This window comes from Lethenteron reissneri, chromosome 63 (genome assembly GCF_015708825.2).
Source record: "Lethenteron reissneri isolate LAM-NWPU_2019-01 chromosome 63, ASM1570882v1, whole genome shotgun sequence".
Lineage (NCBI taxonomy): Eukaryota > Metazoa > Chordata > Hyperoartia > Petromyzontiformes > Petromyzontidae > Lethenteron > Lethenteron reissneri.
The window spans coordinates 5,061,548-5,086,572 of NC_083841.1; the positions used below are offsets into that span (position 1 = coordinate 5,061,548).

Consider the following 25,025-nt stretch of genomic DNA (forward strand, 5'->3'; position numbering starts at 1 on the left):
GGATGGGTGAGTGTGCTGGTGGGTGAGTGTGCTGGTGGGTGAGCACGTGTCACCCTGCAGCATGCTGTGGTAGGCGGTGTCGGTGATGGCGTAGATGTGCGGCGGCATCTCGTGACGTTTCCTGCCCCGGTACATCTCCACGATCTTCTCCGAGTAGATGGGCAGGAACTTGTACGGGTTCACCACCACGCAGAAGAGGCCCGAGTACGTCTACGCAGCGGCCACCACATCATCAGCATCAGCAGCAACATCGTCATCAGCAACATCATCATCAGCAACATCATCATCAGCACCATCATCAGCAGCAGCAACATCGGCAGCAACATCGTCATCAGCAACATCATCATCAGCAGCAACATCATCATCAGCAACATTGCAATCAGCAACATCATCATCAGCAACATCATCATCATCAACATCGTCATCAGCAACATCGTCATCAGCAACATCGTCATCAGCAGCAACATCATCAGCAGCAGCAACATCATCATCAGCATCATCATTAGCAACATTGCAATCAGCAACAACGTCATCAGCAACATCATCATCAGCAGCAACATCGTCATCATCATCAGCAACATCGTCATCATCAGCGTAATCAGCATTTGCGTAATCAACAACAACATCACCACCACCACGCAGAACAGTCCAGAGTATATCTACACAGCGTCATCAGCAGCAGGAGCATCATCATCATCATCAGCAGCAGCATCATTATCATCAGCAACATCAGCAACATCATCATCATCAGCAGCATCAGCAACATCATCATCATCAGCAGCATCAGCATCATCATCAACAACATCATCATCAGCAGCATCATCAGCATCATCATCATCAGCATCGTCAGCATCATAATCAGCATCATCATCAGCAACATCATCATAAACATCATCATCAGCAGCATCATCCTGACGCCTGCTGCTGTACATTTGGAGATTGCGTGTCTCTCTCTCTCATCATCATCATCATCACGGTGGCTGGGAGATGTTAACTACCTCGCCTGGTGTACAGGAGGTCGTGGGTTCGATCCCGACTCTGACGACACCTGTTGTGTATTCGGAGTTCACGGTGTCTCTCTCTCCCCGTGGTCGCGCTGCTGTAGTATATAGTGTAGTGTATAGTAGTGTATAGTGTAGTGTATAGTGTAGTGTATAGTAGTGTATAGTGTAGTGTATAGTGTAGTGTATAGTAGTGTATCGTGTAGTGTATAGTAGTGTATAGTATCGTGTATAGTATCGTGTATAGTGTAGTGTATAGTATCGTGTGTAGTGTATAGTAGTGTATAGTGTAGTGTATAGTAGTGTGTAGTGTAGTAGTGTGTAGTGTAGTAGTGTGTAGTGTATAGTATAGTGTAGTGTATAGTAGTGTATAGTGTAGTGTATAGTAGTGTATAGTGTAGTGTATAGTAGTGTATAGTGTAGTGTATAGTGTAGTGTATAGTGTAGTGTACAGTAGTGTATAGTGTATAGTAGTGTATAGTGTAGTGTATAGTGTAGTGGATAGTGTAGTGTATAGTGTAGTGTATGGTAGTGTATAGTGTAGTGTATAGTGTAGTGATAAGTGTAGTGTATAGTGTAGTGTATAGTGTAGTAGTGTATAGTGTAGTAGTGTATAGTAGTGTATAGTGTAGTAGTGTATAGTAGTGTATAGTGTAGTAGTGTATAGTAGTGTATAGTGTAGTAGTGCATAGTGTAGTAGTGTATAGTGTAGTAGTGTATAGTAGTGTATAGTGTAGTAGTGTATAGTAGTGTATAGTGTAGTCTATAGTGTAGTGTATAGTAGTGTATAGTGTAGTGTATAGTGTAATGTATAGTGTAGTAGTGTATAGTGTAGTGTATAGTAGTGTATAGTGTAGTGTATAGTAGTGTATAGTGTAGTCGTGTATAGTGTAGTCGTGTATAGTGTAGTGTATAGTGTAGTGTATAGTGTATAGTAGTGTATAGTGTAGTGTATAGTAGTGTATAGTGTAGTGTATAGTGTAGTGTATAGTAGTGTATAGTGTAGTGTATAGTAGTGTATAGTGTAGTTTCTAGTTTCTAGTGTATAGTAGTGTATAGTAGTGTATAGTGTAGTGTGTAGTGTAGTGTACAGTAGTGTATAGTGTAGTGTATAGTAGTGTATAGTGTATAGTAGTGTATAGTGTATAGTAGTGTATAGTGTATAGTAGTGTATAGTGTAGTGTATAGTAGTGTATAGTGTAGTGTATAGTAGTGTATAGTGTAGTGTATAGTAGTGTAGTGTATAGTAGTGTATAGTGTAGTGTATAGTAGTGTAGTGTATAGTAGTGTATAGTGTAGTGTATAGTAGTGTATAGTGTAGTGTATAGTGTAGTGTATAGTAGTGTATAGTGTAGTGTATAGTATAGTGTATAGTAGTGTAGTGTATAGTAGTGTATAGTAGTGTATAGTGTAGTGTATAGTGTAGTGTAGTGTATAGTAGTGTTTAGTAGTGTAGTGTATAGTATAGTAGTGTATAGTAGTGTATAGTGTAGTGTATAGTGTAGTGTATAGTAGTGTATAGTAGTGTATAGTGTAGTGTATAGTAGTGTCTAGTAGTGCAGAGCTGGAGTCTGTCTCCAGGACAGGCGGGCGGACTGAGACACGAGCTAACCTACGTTTAGAGTCATTCGCCTGCCGTAAATTTCCACGCAAAATGTTGTGAAGCCCCTTCCATTGAGCCATCGTTTACCTGGTCGCTTCTAAAAGAAACGAGCTACATTACTCACTGGGGGCCTTATAACTGGTGATGTGGCTAACGAGGCATCGTCTAGATCAGGGGTAGGGAACGTCCCGTACAAGGCCCGCGAAATCATTTGGGTCTGGCCCTGCCAAGGCAACCGCAGACAGGACTCGAAATTCAACAAGCCTCTAGGAGCAACCCTGGAAAAGCAGTTGCGAGTAGCAGCAACATCATCATCAATACCAGCTAACATCACACGCGCCTCGCCCAAAGAGCAGCAGTTCCAGCCCATCGCGTTAGGGGCGAGTTAATTCAACGTTTGACCAAACATAACGGACTAATTTTTTAAGTTGATAATGTTTTATGGCCCCGCAAATGATGTTATCAATATCCAAACGGCCCTTTGGCAGAAACAAGGTTCCTCACCCCCTGGTCTAGATGCTTGAGTCTATTTTCAGTGCCAAAAGTTTCACGAAGTTTGTGATTGCTGCTGCTCAGAGCACAAACTCTGTCTGAGTTGGACTCATGCTGCTGTTGCTGCTGCTGATGGTTCTGGTGGTGGAGTTCCCGGTTGACACCTTCCTGCTGATTCACTCACTCACTCACTAACTCACCCACCCACCCACTCATTAACACACCCACACACTCGCTCACCCACACAGCCACTCGCCCACCCGCTCGCTCACTCACTGACTGACCCACTCACTCACTAATTCAGCCACTCACTCGCTCGCTCACTCACTCACCCACTCACTTACTAACACACCCACTCGCCCACACACCCACACACTCGCTCGCTCACCCACTCACTCACCCAGTGACTGATGATACAGCACTCTGATTCACTCACTCACTCACCACTCACACATCTACTCACTAACTCACCCACCCACCCACTCATTAACACACCCACCCACTCGCTCACCGACACAGCCACTCGCCCACTCGCTCGCTCACTCACTCACTGACTGACCCACTCACTCACGAATTCACTCACTCGCTCGCTCACTCACTCGCCCACTCACTCGCCCACCCACCCACCCACTCATTAACACACCCACCCACTCGCTCACCCACACAGCCACTCGCCCACCGGCTCGCTCACTCACTGACTGACCCACTCACTCACTAATTCTGCCACTCACTCGCTCGCTCAATCACTCGCCCACTCACTAACTCACCCACCCACCCACTCATTAACACACCCACCCACTCGCTCACCCACACACCCACTCGCCCACACACCCACACACACACTCGCTCGCTCACCCACTCACCCAGTGACTGATGATACAGCACTCTGATTCACTCACTCACTCATCACTCCACACTCACTCACCATCCACTCAGTCACTAACTCACCCACCCACTCACACATCCACTTACAAACTCACCCACCCACTCACACATTTACTCACTAACTCACCCACTCACTCACCACCCACCCAGTCACTAACTCACCCACCTACTCACACATCTTCTCACTAACTGACCCACCCACTCACACATCTACTCACTAACTCACACACCCACTCACACACCTACTAACTCACCTACCCACTCACACATCTACTCACTAACTCACCCACTCACTCGCACATCTACTCACCAACTCACCCACCCACCCACTCACACATCTACTCACTAACTCACCCACCCACTCACACATCTACTCACTAACTCACCCACCCACTCACACACCTACTAACTCACCTACCCACTCAAACATCTACTTACTAACTCACCCACTCACTCGCACATCTACTCACCAACTCACCCACCCACCCACTCACACATCTACTCACTAACTCACCCACCCACTCACACATCTACTCACTAACTCACCCACCCACTCACACATCTACTCACTAACTCACCCACCCACTCACACACCTACTTACTAACTCACCCACTCACTCGCACATCTACTCACCAACTCACCCACCCACCCACTCACACATCTTCTCACTAACTCACCCATTCACTCACACATCTACTTACTAACTCACCCACCCACTCACACATCAACTTACTAACTCACCCACTCACTCGCACATCTACTTACCAACTCACCCACCCACCCACTCACACATCTACTCACTAACTGACCCACCCACTCACACATCTACTCACTAACTCACCCACCCACTCACACACCTACTAACTCACCTACCCACTCACACATCTACTCACTAACTCACCCACTCACTCGCACATCTACTCACCAACTCACCCACCCACCCACTCACACATCTACTCACTAACTGACCCACCCACTCACACATCTACTCACTAACTCACCCACCCACTCACACACCTACTAACTCACCTACCCACTCAAACATCTACTTACTAACTCACCCACTCACTCGCACATCTACTCACCAACTCACCCACCCACCCACTCACACATCTACTCACTAACTCACCCACCCACTCACACATCTACTCACTAACTCACCCACCCACTCACACATCTACTCACTAACTCACCCACCCACTCACACACCTACTAACTCACCTACCCACTCACTCACCCACTCACCCAGTGACTGCCAGTACAGCCCTTAACTGATTCCCTCCAGCCACTCGTTAACCATGCCACCGACATTTCACAAGCCCCTAAATTCACCCCCCACCACTAAACCGGGGAGATGATGTATAATAGGTGTGACTTGTGTGTTGGTGGGTAAGGTAAATAAGGGGGGCGGTGTGCTCCTGACACTTTAACGTCTCTGGGTTGTGCATCTGGAAGATGAAGATTCTGTCTACAACTCTCAGACAGACTGTCCCTGCCTCTCAGGCTCACCGAGGTATCTTTAGGGGATAATGGGAGGTGGGGGGGGGGTGGAAATTAAAACTTTAATCCAAACAGACGTCGGGACCGGACCCACAACATCGCCCCCTTACTCCCATGGGTTCACAACCTCCTATAAACACGCGCGCGCACAAGGCAAAGGTCCCCCGTGTAGCCCTTGGCAGACTGTTGGGGCAAGTGCTGTTAGCACATACCTGCACGCAAAGACAAATACCCCCCGTATAGCCTTAACAGACTGTAGGGGCAAGTGCTGTTAGCGAGCACTTAGAAAGGCCGGCACGGCACACGAGGGGGTGGGTGGCCAGCACCACGCCCGGCCGCCTTTGTCTCCCTAGTGGCGATGTTTACTACACACCGCACCAGGTACCCATTTGAGACTGAGTCGACCTAGGGGAGGCCCAGGACCGGTTCAGATAATCGTTGTCACCGGCTTTGACCGTGAGCGGGAATCGAACTCGTGTCGCCGGTTTCGTAGCGCAGCGTAGCGCTAACCGCTGCACCACCGCTCCCCACACACACACACACAAAAAGACAAAGATCCCCCGTATAGCCTTAACATACTTTTGGGGGCAAAGTGCCATTTTCACACACACACACACGCACGCGCGCGCGCGCGAGCGAGCGTGTGTGTGTGGGTGTGTGTGTGTGTGGGTGTGTGTGTGGGTGTGTGTGTGGGTGTGTGTGTGTGTGGTGTGTGTGTGTGTGGGTGTGTGAGTGTGGGTGTGTGTGGGTGTGTGTGTGGGTGTGTGTGTGTGTGGGTGTGTGTGTGGGTGTGTGTGTGAGTGTGTGGGTGTGTGTGTGGGTGTGTGTGGGTGTGTGTGGGTGTGTGTGTGTGTGGGTGTGTGTGTGAGTGTGTGAGTGGGTGTGTGTGTGTGGGTGTGTGTGTGGGTGTGTGAGTGTGGGTGTGTGTGTGTGTGGGTGTGTGTGTGGGTGTGTGAGTGTGGGTGTGTGTGTGTGGGTGTGTGTGTGGGTGTGTGTGTGTGTGGGTGTGTGTGTGGGTGTGTGTGTGTGTGGGTGTGTGTGTGTGGGTGTGTGTGGGTGTGTGAGTGGGTGTGTGTGTGTGGGTGTGTGTGGGTGTGTGTGGGTGTGTGGGTGTGTGTGTGTGTGGGTGTGTGTGTGTGGGTGTGTGTGCGTGGGTAGTGTAGCGGTTAGCGCGCTGCGCTATGAACCTGGCGACCCGGGTTCGATTCCCGCTCACGGCTAACACCAGTGACGATTATCTGAACCGTTTCTGGGCCTCCCCTAGGTCGACTCAGCCTTAAGTGAGTACCTGGTGCGGTGTGGAAACATCGCCACTGGGGAGACAAAGGCGGTCGGGCGTGGTGCTGGCCACCCACCCCCTCGTGTACCGTTCCGGCCTTCATAGGTGCTCGCTAACAGTACTTGCCCCTACAGTCTGTTAAGGCTATACGGGGATCTTTGTCTTTGTCTTTGTGTGTCAGTAAACGACGCTAGCTAGCCCCGTTATGTCCTGATATGGGCATAACTTACGGGATGCAGGGATCCTTGCTCACCAAAGAGTCGGTGAGGATGCATGGAGGGGGTGCAGTGGGAGACGCGGAGAGCAGAACGAGTTGAACAACAAACATTGGTTTGGTGGTGGTGGGGTCGTGGTGGTGGGGGGGGGGTTGGTGGTGGTGTGGTGGTGGTTGGGGTGGTGGTGGTTGTCGTGGTGGTGGTGGTGGTGGGGTGGTGGGGGGGTGTGTGGTGGTTGGGATGGTGGTGGGGTGGTGGGGTGGGGGGTGGTGGTGGTGTGGGGTCGTGGTGGTGGTTGGGATGGTGGGTGTGGGGTCGTGTGGTGGGGGTGGTGGTGGTGGTGGGGTGGTGGTGGTGGGGTGGTGTGGTTGAGGTGGTGGTGGTGGGTCGTGGTGGTGGGGTGGTGGTGGTGGTGGGGTGGTGGTGGTGGGGGTGGTGGTGGTGGGGTGGTGGTGGTGTGGTGGTGGTGGGGGTGATGGTGGTGGGGGTGGTGGTGGTGGTTGGGTGGTGGTTGGGTGGTGGTGGTGTTGGGGGTGGTGGTGGGGGGGTGGGGGTGTGGTGGTGGTGGTGGTGGTTGGGGTGGTGGTGGTGGTTGGGGTGGTGGTGGTGGTGGGGTGGGGTGGGTTGGGGTGGTGGTGGTGGGGTCGTGGTGGTGGTGGGGTGGTGTGGGTGGGGGGTGGGGTGGTGTGGTGTGGTGTGGTGGTCAGGGTGGTGGTGGTTGGGGTGGTGGTGGTGGGGTGGTAGTGGTTGGGGTGGTGGGGTGGTGGTGGGGTCGTGGTGGTGGTGGGGTGGTAGTGGTGGTGGTGGTGTTGGTGTGGTAGTGTGGTGGTGGTAGTGGGGTGGTGGTGGTGATGGGGGGGTGGTGGTGGTTGGGGTGGTGGTGGTGGTGGTGGTGGGGTGGTGGTGGTGTGGTGGTGGTGGTTGGGGTGGTGGTGGTGGTTGGGGTGGTGGTGGTGGGGTGGTGGTGGTTGGGGTGGTAGTGGTGGTGATGTGGTTGTGGGGGGGTGGTGGTGTGGTGGTGTGGTGGTGTGGTGGGGTGGTGGTGGAGTGGTGGTGGTTGGGGTTGGGGTGGGTGGACAACACAGATCGGGAACACATTTATCTGGCGTGGGGGTAGGAGCGGGGAGTTGGGGTCCATCGTTTTCCCATCATCATCATCGTCGTCGTCTTCATCAGCCGTGGTCAAGCCACTGCTGATGAAGGCCTCTGTCAACCCACTCTCTGTGGTCGTGACCGCACGCTGCTCCGCTCACGAAGACAAAGATCAACTCCCCCTACCACCACCACCACCACACCTGTATAGCCTCAAACGAATGGAGGGGCAAGTGCTGTTAGCGAGCACCTATGAAGGTCGCCACGTGGCACAACAACAGGGCGTGTGGCCAGCGCCACGCCCGGCCGCCTTTGTCTCCCCAACGGCGATGTTTAACACATCGCACCAGGTAGTCATTTGAGGCTGAGTCGACCTAAGGGAGGCCCAGGGCAGGTTCAGATAATCGTCACCGGTGTTGGCCGTGAGCGGGAGTCGAACTCGGGTCGCTGGGTTCGTAGCGCAGCGAGCTAATCGCTACACACACCGCTCCACACACACACAGACACACACACAGACACACAGACACACACACACAGACACACACAGACACAGACACACAGACACACACACAGACACAGACACACACACAGACACACACACAGACACAGACACACACAGACACACACAGACACACACAGACACACACACAACACAGACACAGACACACACAGACACACACAGACACACACAGACACACACACAGACACAGACACACACACAGACACACAGACACACACACAGACACACACACAGACAGACACACACACAGACAGACACACACACAGACAGACACACACACAGACACACAGACAGACACACACACAGACACACACACACAGACACACACACAGACACACACAGATACACACAGACACACAGACACACACAGACACACACACACAGACACACACACACAGACAGACACACACACAGACAGACACACACACAGACACACACACAGACACACACACACAGACACACACACACTCACACACAGACACACAGACACACACACAGACACGCTCCCACACTCACACACCCACACAGACACACAGACACCCACACAGACACACGTTCCCACACTCACACACAGACACATGTTCCCACACTCACACGCGCACACACAGACACACGCTCCCACACTCACACAGACACACACAGACACACGTTCCCACACACTCACACGCGCACACACCCACACCCACACAGACACACGCTCCCACACTCACACAGACACACACAGACACACGTTCCCACACACTCACACGCGCACACACCCACATCCACACAGACACACGCTCCCACACTCACACAGACACACACAGACACACGTTCCCACACACTCACACGCGCACATACCCACACAGAAACACGCTCCCACACTCACACACCCACACAGACACACACTCCCACACTTACACGCGTATACAGACACACACACACGCTCCCACACACACCCACACAGACACACACTCCCACACTCACACGCGCACACAGACATACACACACACGCTCCCACACTCACACACCCACACAGACACACGCTCCCACACTCACACCCACACAGACACACACACACCCACACAGACACACGCTCCCACACTCACACCCACCCACACAGACACACGTTCCCACAAGAACTCTGCCACAGTGAGTCACACACACACACAAACAGCATCGCCACTAATGCCTCTTTCCTGGAAACGCGATGGACTTTCTGATAGAGCCCCCCCCCCCAACCATCTTAATCACAAACATACAACCAAGTGAAACTCCACTTATCCCCATCACTGGATGGTTGCTCTTCACCGCAATCCTATTATCTGCTTTTAAAATACCTCCTGATATTCGCACGCACCGGGTTAACCGTAAATACAACAAGCCGGGCAAGACGAGGTTAAAGGCGCAGCACTGCAACGGTCCGTTCAAAGCAACTGCCGGCAGAAGAGGCTGTAAGTGGGGGAACGCCTCGAGACCGCCGTTACTCAGCGGGGGTTCTTGGCCTTCTCTTCCACGCCGGACAAAGGCCGACTTGCTAATCGGGGGGGGGGGGGGGGGGGGGGGGGCTCGTGACGATGCCGGGTCATCCCTGAACGCTCCACCACAACAACAACAAAAAAGTTTGAAAAAAAGTAACCCGTAAAAACAAAGTTTTTCACTATAAATCCTTTATATGCGTGGCGGCTAGAGTCCTCTCGTCCTCTGGCTTGAGATGGCTGCCACCTATGGGTCAGATGATTTCCTGCCACCATTAAGCAATTGGTAATTAAATATAATTACATTTTTCCTAAAAAGTGTAACATTTTGGAAAAAAATATTTCACGAACATCAATTGTCACGCACAACGAGTCTGTGTGCAAAATGTCAGCTCGATTGGATCACGGGAAGTGGGTTAAAAAACGACCGAAAGATGTGCACGGTCGTAAGCGTGCAAGCAAGCAAGTGAACTTAATATAAAGGATTTAAAAAGGTGCCTCGGATTTTGAAACGATTCTACTTTTAGGGGGGTCCATTTTTTTTACAAAAAATACTTCAACCAATTTGGAAATGTGGATTTTCGCAAGTTTAGTTTAATCTGGGATTTTGTCAGAGCGCTTTGCAAGGATGACGAATGGTGAGTTCGTTATTGGTTAATGGGGAACATGGATGGGGGGGGAGGTAGGGGGAGGGAGGGGTGAGGTGAGGTGAGTGAGGATGGTGAGGGAGGGTGATGGGAGGGAGAGGTGGTGAGGTGAGGAAGGGGGAGGATTGGGGGGGGGGGGATGGTGAGGGAGGGTGATGGTAGGGGGAGGGAGGGGGGTGAGGTGAGGAAGGGTGAGGATGGTGAGGGGGGGGATGGTGAGGGAGGGTGATGGTGGGGGGAGGGAGGGGGTGAGGAATGGTGAGGATGGTGAGGGGAGGGAGGATGGTGAGGGAGGGTGATGGTGGGGGGAGGGAGGGGGTGAGGAAGGGTGAGGATGGTGAGGGGGGGGATGGTGAGGGAGGGTGATGGTGGGGGGAGGGAGGGGGTGAGGAATGGTGAGGATGGTGAGGGAGGGCGATGATAGAGAGAGGGGTGGTGGTGAGGTTAGGATGGCGAGGGTGTTCAAGACGAGCGCTGGACGTAGTAGGAGTAGAGGGATGACGCTTTTGAAAAACAACAAAAGCCGAGTCTCGAGTGAGCATTCGAACCCAAACTCCCTTCCCTTCGTGCACAAAATGTGTCAGTCGGCTCCGCAGACCCTGTTCTAGAACGTCGCATGAACGTTCCAGCGGCCACGTGGTGAGCGGTGGCGCAGTGGTTGGCGCACTCACGCTGCAGAAAAAAACCGAGTTCAGTCGACCGCCGTGGCTAACGCAGAGGTCGCAACCGGGTACCCGATACCCGTACCCTACCCGATACCCGGCTACCCGTACCCGGCCGGGTACGGGTATCCGTTTGCGACCCTGGTGCGGCCCGGGTACGGGTACAGGTAGGCCGTGAGTCACTGGTGAGTCACCGTTTGTCACTCATTTCCCAACGTCTTGTCTCTTTTCACAATTCAAGTGCCTAGAATCAACCCACCCGCGCCTGCAACATGGCTTCATCCCAGAGGTCGCAATCGGGTACCCGATACCCGTACCCTACCCGTACCCGGCCGGGTACGGGTAAGGTACGGGTACGGCCGGGTACGGGACCCGTTTGCGACCCTGGTGCGGCCGGGAACGGGTAAGGAATCAAAACCCGTTTGCGACCTCGGGGCCAACGTCAGCGGTGAGATAATTGAGGGTTCAGTAACTTATCTTGGTGCTTGCAGTAGGGGCAAGGCGACCTTGTTGTTGTTGTTGTTGGTGTTGTTGTTGTTGTTGTTGATGATGTTGCCTTGGGGGGTGTTCTTGGACTGCTCTGCTCCGTGAGTCGGAAGGACATCACGGACGCAAGCCACGTGGCGCGTTTGCCCGGTGCGCTAACCACTGCGCCACCGCTCCCACACTCACACGCCCCCCACCCATGCCTACAGACCCCCCCCCCCAGACCCCCAATAGGTTGATATCTCAGTGGGCCTTGCTTGGTAAGGAAGACGTGAAGTGGTTTTATTTATAAATTTTGTTGGGTAATTTAAGAAGAAAATATTTCATATACTTTGGAATCCTGTGTTTTCAATCGCACGGTGGCTAGGATATGTTAACTACCTCGCCTGGTATACAGGAGGTCGTGGGTTCGATCCCGACCCTGACGCCTGCTGCTGTATATTTGGAGTTTGCGTGTCTCTCTCTATCTCATCATCATCACGGTGGTGAGGAGATGTTAACTACCTCGCCTGGTATACAGGAGGTCGTGGGTTCAATCCCAACCCTGACGCCTGCTGCTGTATATTTGGAGTTTGCGTGTCTCTCTCTGTCATCATCATCACGGTAGCTAGGAGATGTTAACTACCTTGCCTGGTGTGCAGGAGGTCGTGGGTTTGATCCCGACCCTGACGCCCGCTGCTGTATATTTGGAGTTTGCGTGTCTCTCTCTCTCTCATCATCATCACGGTGGCTGGGAGATGTTAACTACCTCGCCTGGTATTTCGATTTCAAGCTTTCGTGACTGCAGGGATTAATCTTCTTGGTTCTTTCGGTAAAGTCACGTAGAAGGGAAGTAATAAAATAATAAAAAGTAAAACATAATAAAATACAATTCTCACGACGTTTCGGCCACAACGCAAGCAGCCGTCCTCAGGTGAAGACGGCTGTTTGCGTTGTGGCCGAAACGTCATGAGTATTATTTTATTTCGATTTAAAGCTTTCGTGACTGCAGGGATTCATCTTCTTGGTTCTTTCGGTAAAGTCACGTTAAAGGAAAATAATAATGTAAAATTTGTATGATTTTATTATTTTCCTTCTACGTGACTTTACCGAAAGAACCAAGAAAAATTATTTTATTGTTTTATTTTTATTATTTTATTACTTCCCTTTAAGTGACTTTACCGAAAGAACCAAGAAGAATTATTTTATTGTTTTATTTTTATTATTTTATTACTTCCATTCTACGTGACTTTACCGAAAGAACCAAGAAGACGTTGTACCGCTATCACCCCTTCCCCGTTGCCCTTACTGGGCGAACATTTGTGAAAAGAAAAAAAAAGCTTCATAGCTCATCGGATTCCTCCTGAAGTTATCCAAATAAATATTCCGACTCGGTGTTTACGCGGGTGGCGAGCTGTTGACCAATTCGGGCGCGTGACCCATCATCAGATTGTGGCATTTAAAACTCCGCGCTCCATTCTGAAGCCCTTTTGGTAAATATTTGGCGTTGAGGCCGTGGAGTGGAAGGGAGGGAGGGTGCAGGTGGTGGGGGGTAGGGGGTGGGGGGGTGGGGGCAGAGTGATGTTCTTAGGTTTTTTTTCGGTAAAGTCACGTAGGTAAAACATTAAAATTAATAATCTCTCATTTACTTGATACAGCTGTCGTGGCTGTGACGGTTCCACCTGAAGACGGAAGCTTGTGTTGCCTCCGAAACGTCGTGATTTTTATTTTATTTTTATTTTGCTTTTATTAATTTAAATTTTTTACCTACGTGACTTTACCGAAAAACCAAATAATAATCTCTGCCTCGAGTTGGCGAGCTGGCTGCTGGCCAGCCTCCGCTCCCACCACCCCGCTGTGAAGTAGCCAACGAAGCTAGCTGGGTAGCTGGCTGCACGGGATTTTCAAACTCGTCGCATGCATCTCTCTGTTTAAATACATTCATCCCCGGTCTATTTTGCGAGCGAAGCAGGGGGAGGTTATCTCCAAAACTCTGTGGCTATCGCCTGATGCTGCTGCTGATGCTGCTGCTGGTGGTTGTTGTTGTTGTTGTAATTACTGACGAAACTTCACGGCACTCGGATTGTAAATGTTGTAGTGGGTTTACTAGTAGACTACACTATACACTACTATACACTACACTATACACTACACTATACACTACACTATACACTACACTGTACACTACACTACACTATACACTACACTACTATACACTACACTATACACTACACTATACACTACTATACACTACACTATACACTACACTATACACTACACTACACTACACTATACACTACACTATACACTACACTGTACACTACACTACACTATACACTACACTACTATACACTACACTATACACTACACTATACACTACTATACACTACACTATACACTACACTATACACTACTATACACTACACTATACACTACACTATACACTACACTATACACTACACTGTACACTACACTACACTATACACTACACTACTATACACTACACTACTATACACTACACTATACACTACACTATACACTACTATACACTACACTATACACTACACTATACACTACACTATACACTACACTATACACTACACTACACTATACACTACACTACTATACACTACACTATACACTACTATACACTACACTACACTATACACTACACTACTATACACTACACTATACACTACACTATACACTACACTACTAAACACTACACTATACACTACACTATACACTACACTATACACTACTATACACTACACTACTATACACTACACTATACACTACTATACACTACACTATACACTACACTACTATACACTACACTACACTATACACTACACTACACTATACACTACACTATACACTACACTATACACTACTATACACTACACTATACACTACACTATACACTACACTATACACTACTATACACTACTATACACTACACTATACACGACACTATACACGACACTATACACTACATTATACACTACACTATACACTACACTATACACTACACTATACACTACACTATATACTACACTACACACTACACTATACACTATACTATACACACTCCATTGGAACCTCCTTTGCCAGTAGCAAAATATGATAATTGTTTTTTTACCTTTTTATCTGTCAACCAAGAAGATGAATCCCTGCAGTCACAAAAGCTTTAAATCGAAATCTATTATTTTTATTATTTTATTATTTCCCTTCTACGTGACTTTACCGAAAGAACCAAGAAGATGAATCCCTGCAGTCACGAAAGCTTTAAATCGAAATTGTGGCTAGCCGTCGGACAAAGACGGTGGAGGTCACCGCATCATCATCATCGCGCGGCGCTTTAAGACGCGCTTCCACGGCCGTCTGGAACGTTCTGCCCTTCCGATGTTAGGAAGCCAACCGAGCTCTGCCACTTTTAAATCATCATCATCTAGATGGACAAACTCATTTCTTTACAACTGCTTTTTCTTGTGTTTAGTTTGACGTCCTTCCCCCGCACCTCCGATGCTAAAAATAAGTTCAACACGCGTACCTACACAGTACACGCATTGGCATGATTTGTATTATCGTCACAAAAATACCAACAGCTGTCTCTTTCTTTTTCCCATCGCAGAGCAACAACAACGAGTTCAGGACTCGTGCTGTTAAATGTACATTCCCTCCTCCTCCTCCTCGATCTCCCAAGTTTTTTTTTATCTTATCGCCACGATTGCTCCCCTATCGGTTGTCACGTCGTCATGACCCCCCCCCCCCCCCCCAAAACAAAAAATAAAAATGTACACCATGGGAACCTCATTTGCCAGTAAAAATATGATAATTGTTTTTTGTACCCTTCTATCTGGCAACAAAACTGACACCTTTTTACAAGGAGTCATGTTTGCATAGACCGCAATACCTGCAGTCATAATACAAACAAAAAACACAACTCTGATAATGTATGCACTGTCCTTGAAGTTGATTGGTCCATACCCGAGACAGCTTTCCTGAGAGCCTAGTCTCACATGGGTTGGCGTCATCTGGTCCAACCCAAGTGAGACTAGGCTCTAAGGAAAGCTGTCTCGGGTGTGGACCAATCAACTTCAAGGACAGTGCACATACATTATCAGAGTTATGTTCTTTTGTTTGTATTATGGCTGCAGGTATTGCGGTCTATGCAAACATGACTCCTCGTAAAAAGGTGTCAGTTTTGTTGCCAGATAGAAGGGCAAAAAAAACAATTATTATAATAAATATGTATTCGTCCGGGAAACTCTCGCACAGAGGTCCACAAGACCTCCCTCCCTCCGTCTGCTGATTTAGAGAAACGTCCCGCGGAAGTGGACATCGCGAAGAGAGCTACATCTGAGAGATCCCGTCGAGCGAGCGAGAGAGATGGGGGGGGGGGGGGGGGGAAGACACAAATTTATCTCCATCGAACTTTTTTTTATTTTCTCTACCCACGTGACTTTACCGAAAGAACCAAAGAGTATGGATTCCCGCAGTCACGAAAGCTTCAAATCAGGATTCATTCGAACTCGTGAAACTGCACTTTCCTCGCCCGCTGTTCCGCGTCAAAGGGACGTTCAGTACACGTGAGTCATACACTCGCGTTTTTAGTTGTCAGAGCTGGAATTTAACCAAGTTAAATAGAACACCAAAATAGTATGGGACTGCATTTCGTGAGACCATCAATATCACTACGCTAGAGCACCCGGCGAATCACAACTCAGAGTCTATGCAGGTCTCTAAGTCTACGGGGTCACGATGTGAGTCCGTGGGTCTCTTTGTGAGCCTATGGGTCTCTTTATGAGTCTATGGGTCTCTATGTGAGTCTATGAGTCTCTATGTGATTCTATGGCATATATGTGATTACAAAGATCTCTATGTGAGTCTATGGGTCTCTATCTTAGTCTGAGTCTCTATGTGAGTCTGTAGGTCTCTATCTAAGTCTATAGGTTTCTATCTAAGTTCACGGGGTGTCTATGTGAGTCTGTGGGTCTCTATCTAAGTATATGCATCTTTAAGTCTACGGGATCTGTATGTGAGTCTGTGGGTCTCTATGTGAGTCTATGGGTCTCTATGTGAGTGTATGCGTCTCTATGTGAGTTTGTGTGTATCTATTGGGGTATATGGGTCTCTATCCAAGTATACGGGGTCTCTGTGTGAGTTTGTGGGTATCTATGTAAGTCTATGGGTCTCTATGTGAGTCTACTGGTCTCTATGTGAGTCTATGGGTCTCTATGTGAGTCTATGCGTCTCTATGTGAGTTTGTGGGTATCTATGTAAGTCTATGGGTCTCTATGTGAGTCTATGGGTTTCTATGTGAGTCTATGCGTCTCTATGTGAGTCTATGAGTCTCTATGTGAGTCTATGGGTCTCTATGTGAGTCTATGGGTCTCTATGTGAGTCAATGGGTCTCTATGTGAGTATATGGGTCTCTATGTGAGTCTATGGGTCTCTATGTGAGTCTATGGGTCTCTATGTGAGTCTATGGGTCTTTATGTGAGTCTATGGGTCTCTATGTGAGTCTATGGGTCTCTATGTGAGTCTATGGGTCTCTATGTGAGTCAATGGGTCTCTATGTAAGTCTATTGGTCTCTATGTGAGTCTATGGGTCTCTATGTGAGTCAATGGGTCTCTATGTAAGTCTATGGGTCTCTATGTGAGTCTATGGGTCTCGATGTGAGTCAATGGGTCTCTATGTAAGTCTATGGGTCTCTATGTGAGTCTATGGGTCTCTGTGTGAGTTTATGGGTCTCTATGTGAGTCTATGGGTCTCTATGTGAGTCTATGCGTCTCTATGTGAGTCTATGGGTCTCTGTGTGAGTCTATGTGTCTCTATGTGAGTCTATGGGTCTCTATGTGAGTCTATGGGTCTCTGTGTGAGTTTATGGGTCTCTATGTGAGTCTATGGGTCTCTATGTGAGTCTATGGGTCTCTATGTGAGTCTATTAGTCTCTGTGTGAGTCTATGGGTCTCTATGTGAGTCTATGGGTCTCTATGTGAGTCTGTGTGTCTCGATGTGATTAAACCGGGTTATCAGGCACGGTGAGTTCATGGTCTCAGCGCGGTCACCAGTGGCCACGCGAGTTAACTCCGGTCACGTTACATTTTGTTCTGCACTTAATGTGGTTGAAGTAAACGCGACAGCCTGACGAACATTCCTCTCATCTGGCACAGAGGGTGGGGACGTTCCAACCTCTGCTGTGCACGCAACAAAGTATCCCTACCAGCGGTGTACACGGAGGGCTGGAGTTTAAATTCAAGATTGGGGTTTAAATGCAGGACTGGGGTTTAAATGCAGGTTTAGCGTTTAAATCCAGGACTGGGTTACATGGAGGGCTGGGGTTTAAATGCAGGATTGGGGTTTAAATCAAGGATTGGGGTTTAAATGTAGGTTCAGCGTTTAAATGCAGGACTCGGGGTTTAAATGTAGGTTTGGGGTGTATGTGCAGGACTGGGGTTTAAATCCAGGATTGGGGTTTAAATGCAGGACTGGGGTTTAAATTCAGGGCAGGGGTTTAAATGTAGCATAGGGGTTTAGATGGAGGCCTGGGGTTTAAATGCGGGACTGGGGTTTAAATGTAGCGTAGGGATTTAGATGATGGAGGCCTGGGGTTTAAATGCGGGACTGGGGTTTAAATTCAGGACTGGGGTTTAAATGCAGGTTTAGCGTTTAAATCCAGGACTGGGTTTACATGGAGGGCTGGGGTTTAAATGCAGGACTGGGGTTTAAATGCAGGAATGGGGTTTAAATGCAGGACTGGGGTTTAAATGCAGGAATGGGGTTTAAATGCAGGACTGGGGTTTAAATGCAGGACTGGGGTTTAAATTCAGGACTGGGGTTTAAATTCAGGACTGGGGTTTAAATGCAGGACTGGGGTGCAGTGGTTAGCGCTACGCCACGCTACGAACCCCGGCCACCCGAGTTCGATTCCCGCTCACGGCCACCAACGCCAACGACGAGAATTATCTGAACCGGTCCTGGGCCTCCCCTAGGTCGACTCAGCCTCGCTGGGTGCGGTGCGTGGTTTGCCGGCCTTCATCGGTTAACTACCCGCTAACAGCGCTTGCAGTCTGTGACAGACTCTACGGGGGTTCTAGATTTGAAGCTTTCGTGACTGCAAGGATTCATACTCTTAGGTTTTTTCGGTAAAGTCACGTAGAGGTAAAACATTTAAATTCATAAAAGTAAAATAACACGAATTAAAAAATTCACGACGTTTCGGAAGCAACGCTCTACGCGGAGGGGTTTGTGTCTTTTGGAAGGGGGCTGACTAGGGGAGGGGGGTGCAGAGGGGAGGGGGAACGGGAGGAAGTAGAGGAGGAGGAGGCAGAACGTTATTTTGTGTTATTTTTTTAAAAACTCCGGACCAAATTTGACGTCAGTGAGATTAGAAACCCCCGGCTCAAGAAAAAAAAAATCGGACCGTGCAACGCGCCCTGCTTGCTGCTCTGTGTCCTTGTAGGGAGATTCTCTGTCTCTCTCTCACCGCTTCAGCTCCTTCGAGCACCCCCCCAACCCTCCTCCACCACCACCACCCCCTGCTCCCCCCCTACAAAGATAAAGATCCCCCGTGTAGCCTTAACAGACTGTAGGGGCAAGTGCTGTTAGCGAGCACCTATGAAGGCCGGCACGGTACACGAGGGGGTGGGTGGCCAACACCACACACACACGCGCACACACACACGCACACACACACACAAAAGATAAAGATCACCCGTATAGCCTTAACAGATTGTGGGGGCAAGTGCTGTGCTGTTAGCGAGCACCTATGAAGGCCGGAACGGTACACGAGGGGGTGGGTGGCCAGCACCACGCCCGACCGCCTTTGTCTCCCCAGTGGCGATGTTTACACACCGTACCAGGGTACTCATTTGAGGCTGAGTCGACCTAGGGGAGGGCCCAGGACCGGTTCAGATAATCGTCACTGGTGTTGGCCGTGAGCGAGAATCGAACCCGGGTCGCCAGGTTCATAGCGCAGCGCGCTAACCGCTGCACCACCGCTCCCCCACCCCCTATACACACAACCGCACATCCACACGCATTCGCCTTTTGCGGTATTCCTACGAGTTCATGACCCGGTGGACTTGCGCGTGTGTAGATTTTGACATCGTTATTATTTAACAAATTATTTTTTTTGGAGGGGAGGGGGGGGGGTCCGATGTTTCAACCCGACCCCCCACCCCCTCCACCTGCCCTGTTTCTCTTCTCTCACTCCCAGAGGACCCGGTTGCGTTATTTCATTAGTTCCGTGGCGGTGATGGTGATGACGATCGTTATTATTCTATTTCTTTACCAACCCCCTTTACTTGTCACGTGTTTTTTTTTCTCTCTTTTTTTTCGTGCCGATTAGCAAATTGCCCCATTCGTGCGAAAATCCGTCCGTCGGGTTCCCAAGCCGCGCCTGCGTTGAGCGGACTTGCCGATCAGCGGTACCAGCGGTGTCAAGATCGCCCCTCCTGTGTAGGAGGAGGCTCGTGAAGGACGCTGCTGATGCTGCTGCTGCTGGGTCAGTTGGAGGGAAGTCCGCACATTCATATTCTTCGGTTTTTTCGGTAAAGTCACGTAGGTAAAAAAATTAAAATTAATAAAATTAAAATAAAAATAAAATAAAAATCACGACGTTTCGGAGGCAACACAAGCTTCCGTCTTCAGGTGGAACCGTCACAGCACGATTGCTGTATCAAGTAAACAATAAAAATAAATAAAAATAAAATAAAAGTCACGACGTTTCGGAGGCAACACAAGCTTCCGTCTTCAGGTGGAACCGTCACAGCACGATTGCTGTATCAAGTAAAAATAAAAATAAAATAAAAGTCACGACGTTTCGGAGGCAACACAAGCTTCCGTCTTCAGGTGGAACCGTCACAGCACGACAGCTGTATCAAGTCCGCACCTCCAGCCAACGACGGAGGGCGGAGGAGCGACGCTCACAACATCGAGCGCCGGGTGGATAAAGCACGGCGAGTTGGCACAGTAGGGGGGCACGGGAGGTGCATCGGCCACTCGTCTCAGTCAGTCGCGACCCGTGGCACCTGCGGGGTCTGCCCCGTGACCTCCTCCTGCCAGCGGGCGTTCGACGCTTCACGTGGCCCCAACGTGCACCTAGCCTGGCACGAGCGCCGTTGTGACGTGAACCGCCACTCGTCGGCGAGTGGCGGCTGCTTGTTGTTGTTGTTGTCATTGTTGTTGTTGTTGTCATTGTTGTTGTGCGCTGCTCGCTAGCGGGGCAACTTGCCACCAGATGTTTCACAAAGACACACAAGGTGTCTCCCTACTGTTATTCCAAGCAACAAAGACAAAGATCCCCCGTGTAGCCTTAACAGACTGTAGGGGCAAGTGCTGTTAGCGAGTAGCACCACCTATGAAGGCCGGAACGGCACACGAGGGGGTGGGTGGCCAGCACCACGCCCGGCCGCCTTTGTCTCCCCAGTGACGATGTTTACTACACACCGCACCAGGTACTCATTTGTGGCTGAGTCGACCAGACACACACACACACACACGAGGATAAAACAAAGATCCCCCGTGTAGCCTCAATAGAATGTTGGGGCAAGTGCCGTTAGCAAGCACCCATGATGAAGTCCCCCCCACCTCCACCCCGCCCCCCGTGCTGATGTTTAATACGCACCGCACATGAAGTGCTAATTTTGAGGCTGAGTCGACCCAGGGGGTGACCAGACATCGGCTCTGATAATCGTGTACGGGGACATTGGGTGTGCTGTCTGTGATGGGACTTTGTGGAATGAACTTTGAGATTTTTTAGGGACACGGGGTTACCAACAAGGTCTGACTCGGTCTGGAATAAGGTAAGGGCATTGATAGGGGGATTACAGGTTTGTTATACACTACACTATATACTACACTATACACTACACTACTATACACTATACTACTATATACTACACTATACACTACACTACTATACACTACACTACTATACACTACACTATACACTACACTATACACTACACTACTATACACTACACTATACACTACACTACTATACACTACACTATACACTACACTACTATACACTACACTATACACTACACTAGTATACACTACACTATACACTATATACTACACTACTATACACTACACTATACACTACACTACTATACACTACACTACTATACACTACACTATATACTACACTACTATACACTATACTATATAGTACACTATACACTATACTACTATACACTACACTACTATACACTACACTATACACTACACTATACACTACTATACACTACACGATACACTACACTATACATTACACTACTATACACTACACTACTAAACACTCCACTATACACTACACTATACACTACACTATACACTACACTACCATACACTGCACTACTATACACTACACTATACACTACTATATACTACACTATACACTACACTATACACTACACTACTATATACTACACTATACACTACACTATACACTACACTATACACTACACTACCATACACTACACTACTATACACTACACTATACACTACTATACACTACACGATACACTACACTATACATTACACTACTATACACTATACACTACTACACCATACCTGTCAACCCATACGGTTTACCCCGTATTCTTGTAGAGGGAAATTTTTGTTTTGAGGTCCATATGGCATACAGCCGTTTCAGTACGAGCAAAAAAAAATAATTGTCAATTTGTTTGTGTTTCTCCCTTGTGATGGGACTTTGTAGGATGAACGTTGAGATTTATCTTCTTGGTTCTTTCGGTAAAGTCACATAGAAGGGAAATAATAAAATAATGAAAATAAAACATTTTTATTATTCGGTAAAGTCACGTAGAAGGGAAATAATAAAAATACAACATTTTTATTATTTTATTACTTCCCTTCTACGTGACTTTACCGAAAGAACCAAGAAGATGAAACCCTGCAGTCACGAAAGCTTTAAATCGAAATAAAAAATTAATTATTTTTATTATTTTATTATTTCCCTTCTACGTGACTTTACCGAAAGAACCAAAAAGATGAATCCCTGCAGTCACGAAAGATTTAAATCGAAATTGAAATAAATTATTATTTTTATTATTTTATTATTTTCCTTCTACGTGACTTTACCGAAAGAACCAAGAAGATGAATCCCTGCAGTCACGAAAGCTTTAAATCGAAATTTAACGTTGACATTTAGAAGGGCCACGGAGTGACCAATGATGGGGTTGACAGGTTGTGGGGTTATCTCGCGGGGTTCAGAGCGTTAGTGCGCTAACCACTGCACCACCGCTCTTTCCCCTCCAACCCTCCCACCCCCACATTATCTCCCCCTCCGTTAGCTGTACGAGGGGTTCTGTCAACAAATCTCGCCTATTATGGCCTTGAGTTCGTGTGTCGGGGTATTGCTCTGCGTGTTCGGGACACGGGCTTGCGGTGGAGGTCACGTGGTGCTGGTCTTACCCGTGGGTTTAACACAGCGGTCGGGAACCTATGGCTCGCGAGCCATATATGGCTCTTCCGGTGACGGCATATGGCTCCCAGACAATTTTGAGTTGAAAAAAATAATAAAAAAAATAAAAATCAGTTTGGAACTGATTTTAAAATACTTGTGATATTGCTTAATAATAGTGTGTCATTTTAAAGTAAACAGGAATTAGTTTTTGAAGATAAAATTTCTCGGGTCACGGGTCCCGTGACCAGAAGTCGCATTAAAAGTAAGACATATTTAATTTATTATACGTTAAAAATACTATATGGCTGTCAATGAAATATATTTATCGTCTCGACGAGCTGTACACTTTCGATGTAAAGCTTCTTTCGTGACTGCAGGGATTCATCTTCTTGGTTCTTTCGGTAAAGTCGTCACGTAGAAGGGAAATAATAAAATAATAAAAATAAAACATAATAAAATAATTCTCACGACGTTTCAGACGCTGTCTCCCCGACAGACCTGTTCTTCACCTGAGGACGGCTGCTTGCGTTGTGGCCGAAACGTCGTGAGAATTGTATTTTATTATGTTTTATTTTTATTATTTTATTATTTCCCTTCTACGTGACTTTACCGAAGGAACCAAGAAGACGAGCTGTACACTACGATGCACCGCTACGCTACGTACCGCGAGCGTTCAGGGGTTTCGGTGCAATCGTCCTCGCTGCGTTTCGATATCGCGGAGTGTGGCACCGATTTCGGATTGAGTGGTACCCCAGTCGCGGAGTGATGTACACCCTTGGGAAATAAAATTGTGCCCCAGAAATAAAATATTTAATTGCCTCGGCCAGTTTTGTATTATTTGGCACCCCGGGGTACCGCCATGAGGATCAATTACAGCAGCCAAACAACTCCCAACTCGCGACGTTGATTGTAAATGTGGGAGGGGAAACCCGGAGGACCCGGAGAAAAATCCACGTGACCACGAGGAGATAGAGAGAGAGAGAGAGACGCAAACTCCACATCTACAGCAGGCATTAGGGTCGGTATCAAACCCCACGACCTCCTGTACACCAAGCGAGGTAGTCAACATCTCCTAGCCACCGTGATGATGATGAGAGAGAGACACGCAAACTTCAAATATACAGCAGGTGTCAGGTTCGAGATCGAACCCACGACCCCCTGAATACCAGGCGAGGTAGTTAACATCTCTGAGCCACCAACACCTCCTCTACCTCCACCAACACCACCTCCTGTAGCACCACCAACACCACCTCCTCTACCACCACCATCTCTACCTACACAACCACTTCTACCATCAACATCATCACCACAACCACCACAAACTCAACCACCGCCACAAACTCCACTACAACAACCACTGCCATCACCATCACAATATCCACTACAACCACCACCACAAACTGCCCCACCACAAACTCAACCACCACAACAACCACCACCACAAACTGCCCCACCACCGCCACAAACTCAACCACCACCTCCACCACCACCACCACCACCACCACAATCTCCACAACAACAACCACCACCACAATCTCCACAACAACAACCACTACCACAACAACCACCATCACCGCCACAAACTGCCCCACCACAAACTCAACCATCAACACCTCCACCACCACCACCACCACCGCCACCTCCACTGCCACAAACTGCCCCACCACCGCCATAAACTCAACCATCACCACCACCACCGCCACCACAATCTTCACATCAACCACCACCACCACAATCTCCACTACAACAACCACCACCACCGCCA

General features: G+C 48.6%; 1 protein-coding gene across 1 annotated transcript in view; it reads right to left on the reverse strand.

Annotated features, from left to right (window-relative positions):
• The window catches only part of LOC133358818 (myosin-11-like), a 72,999-nt gene that overhangs the window by 32,291 nt on the left and 15,683 nt on the right, over positions 1–25,025 (reverse strand). The window contains exon 4 of the mRNA XM_061577266.1: positions 54–210. Coding sequence (XP_061433250.1) covers positions 54–210 — 157 coding nt within the window. The remainder of the gene's footprint in view (positions 1–53; positions 211–25,025) is intronic.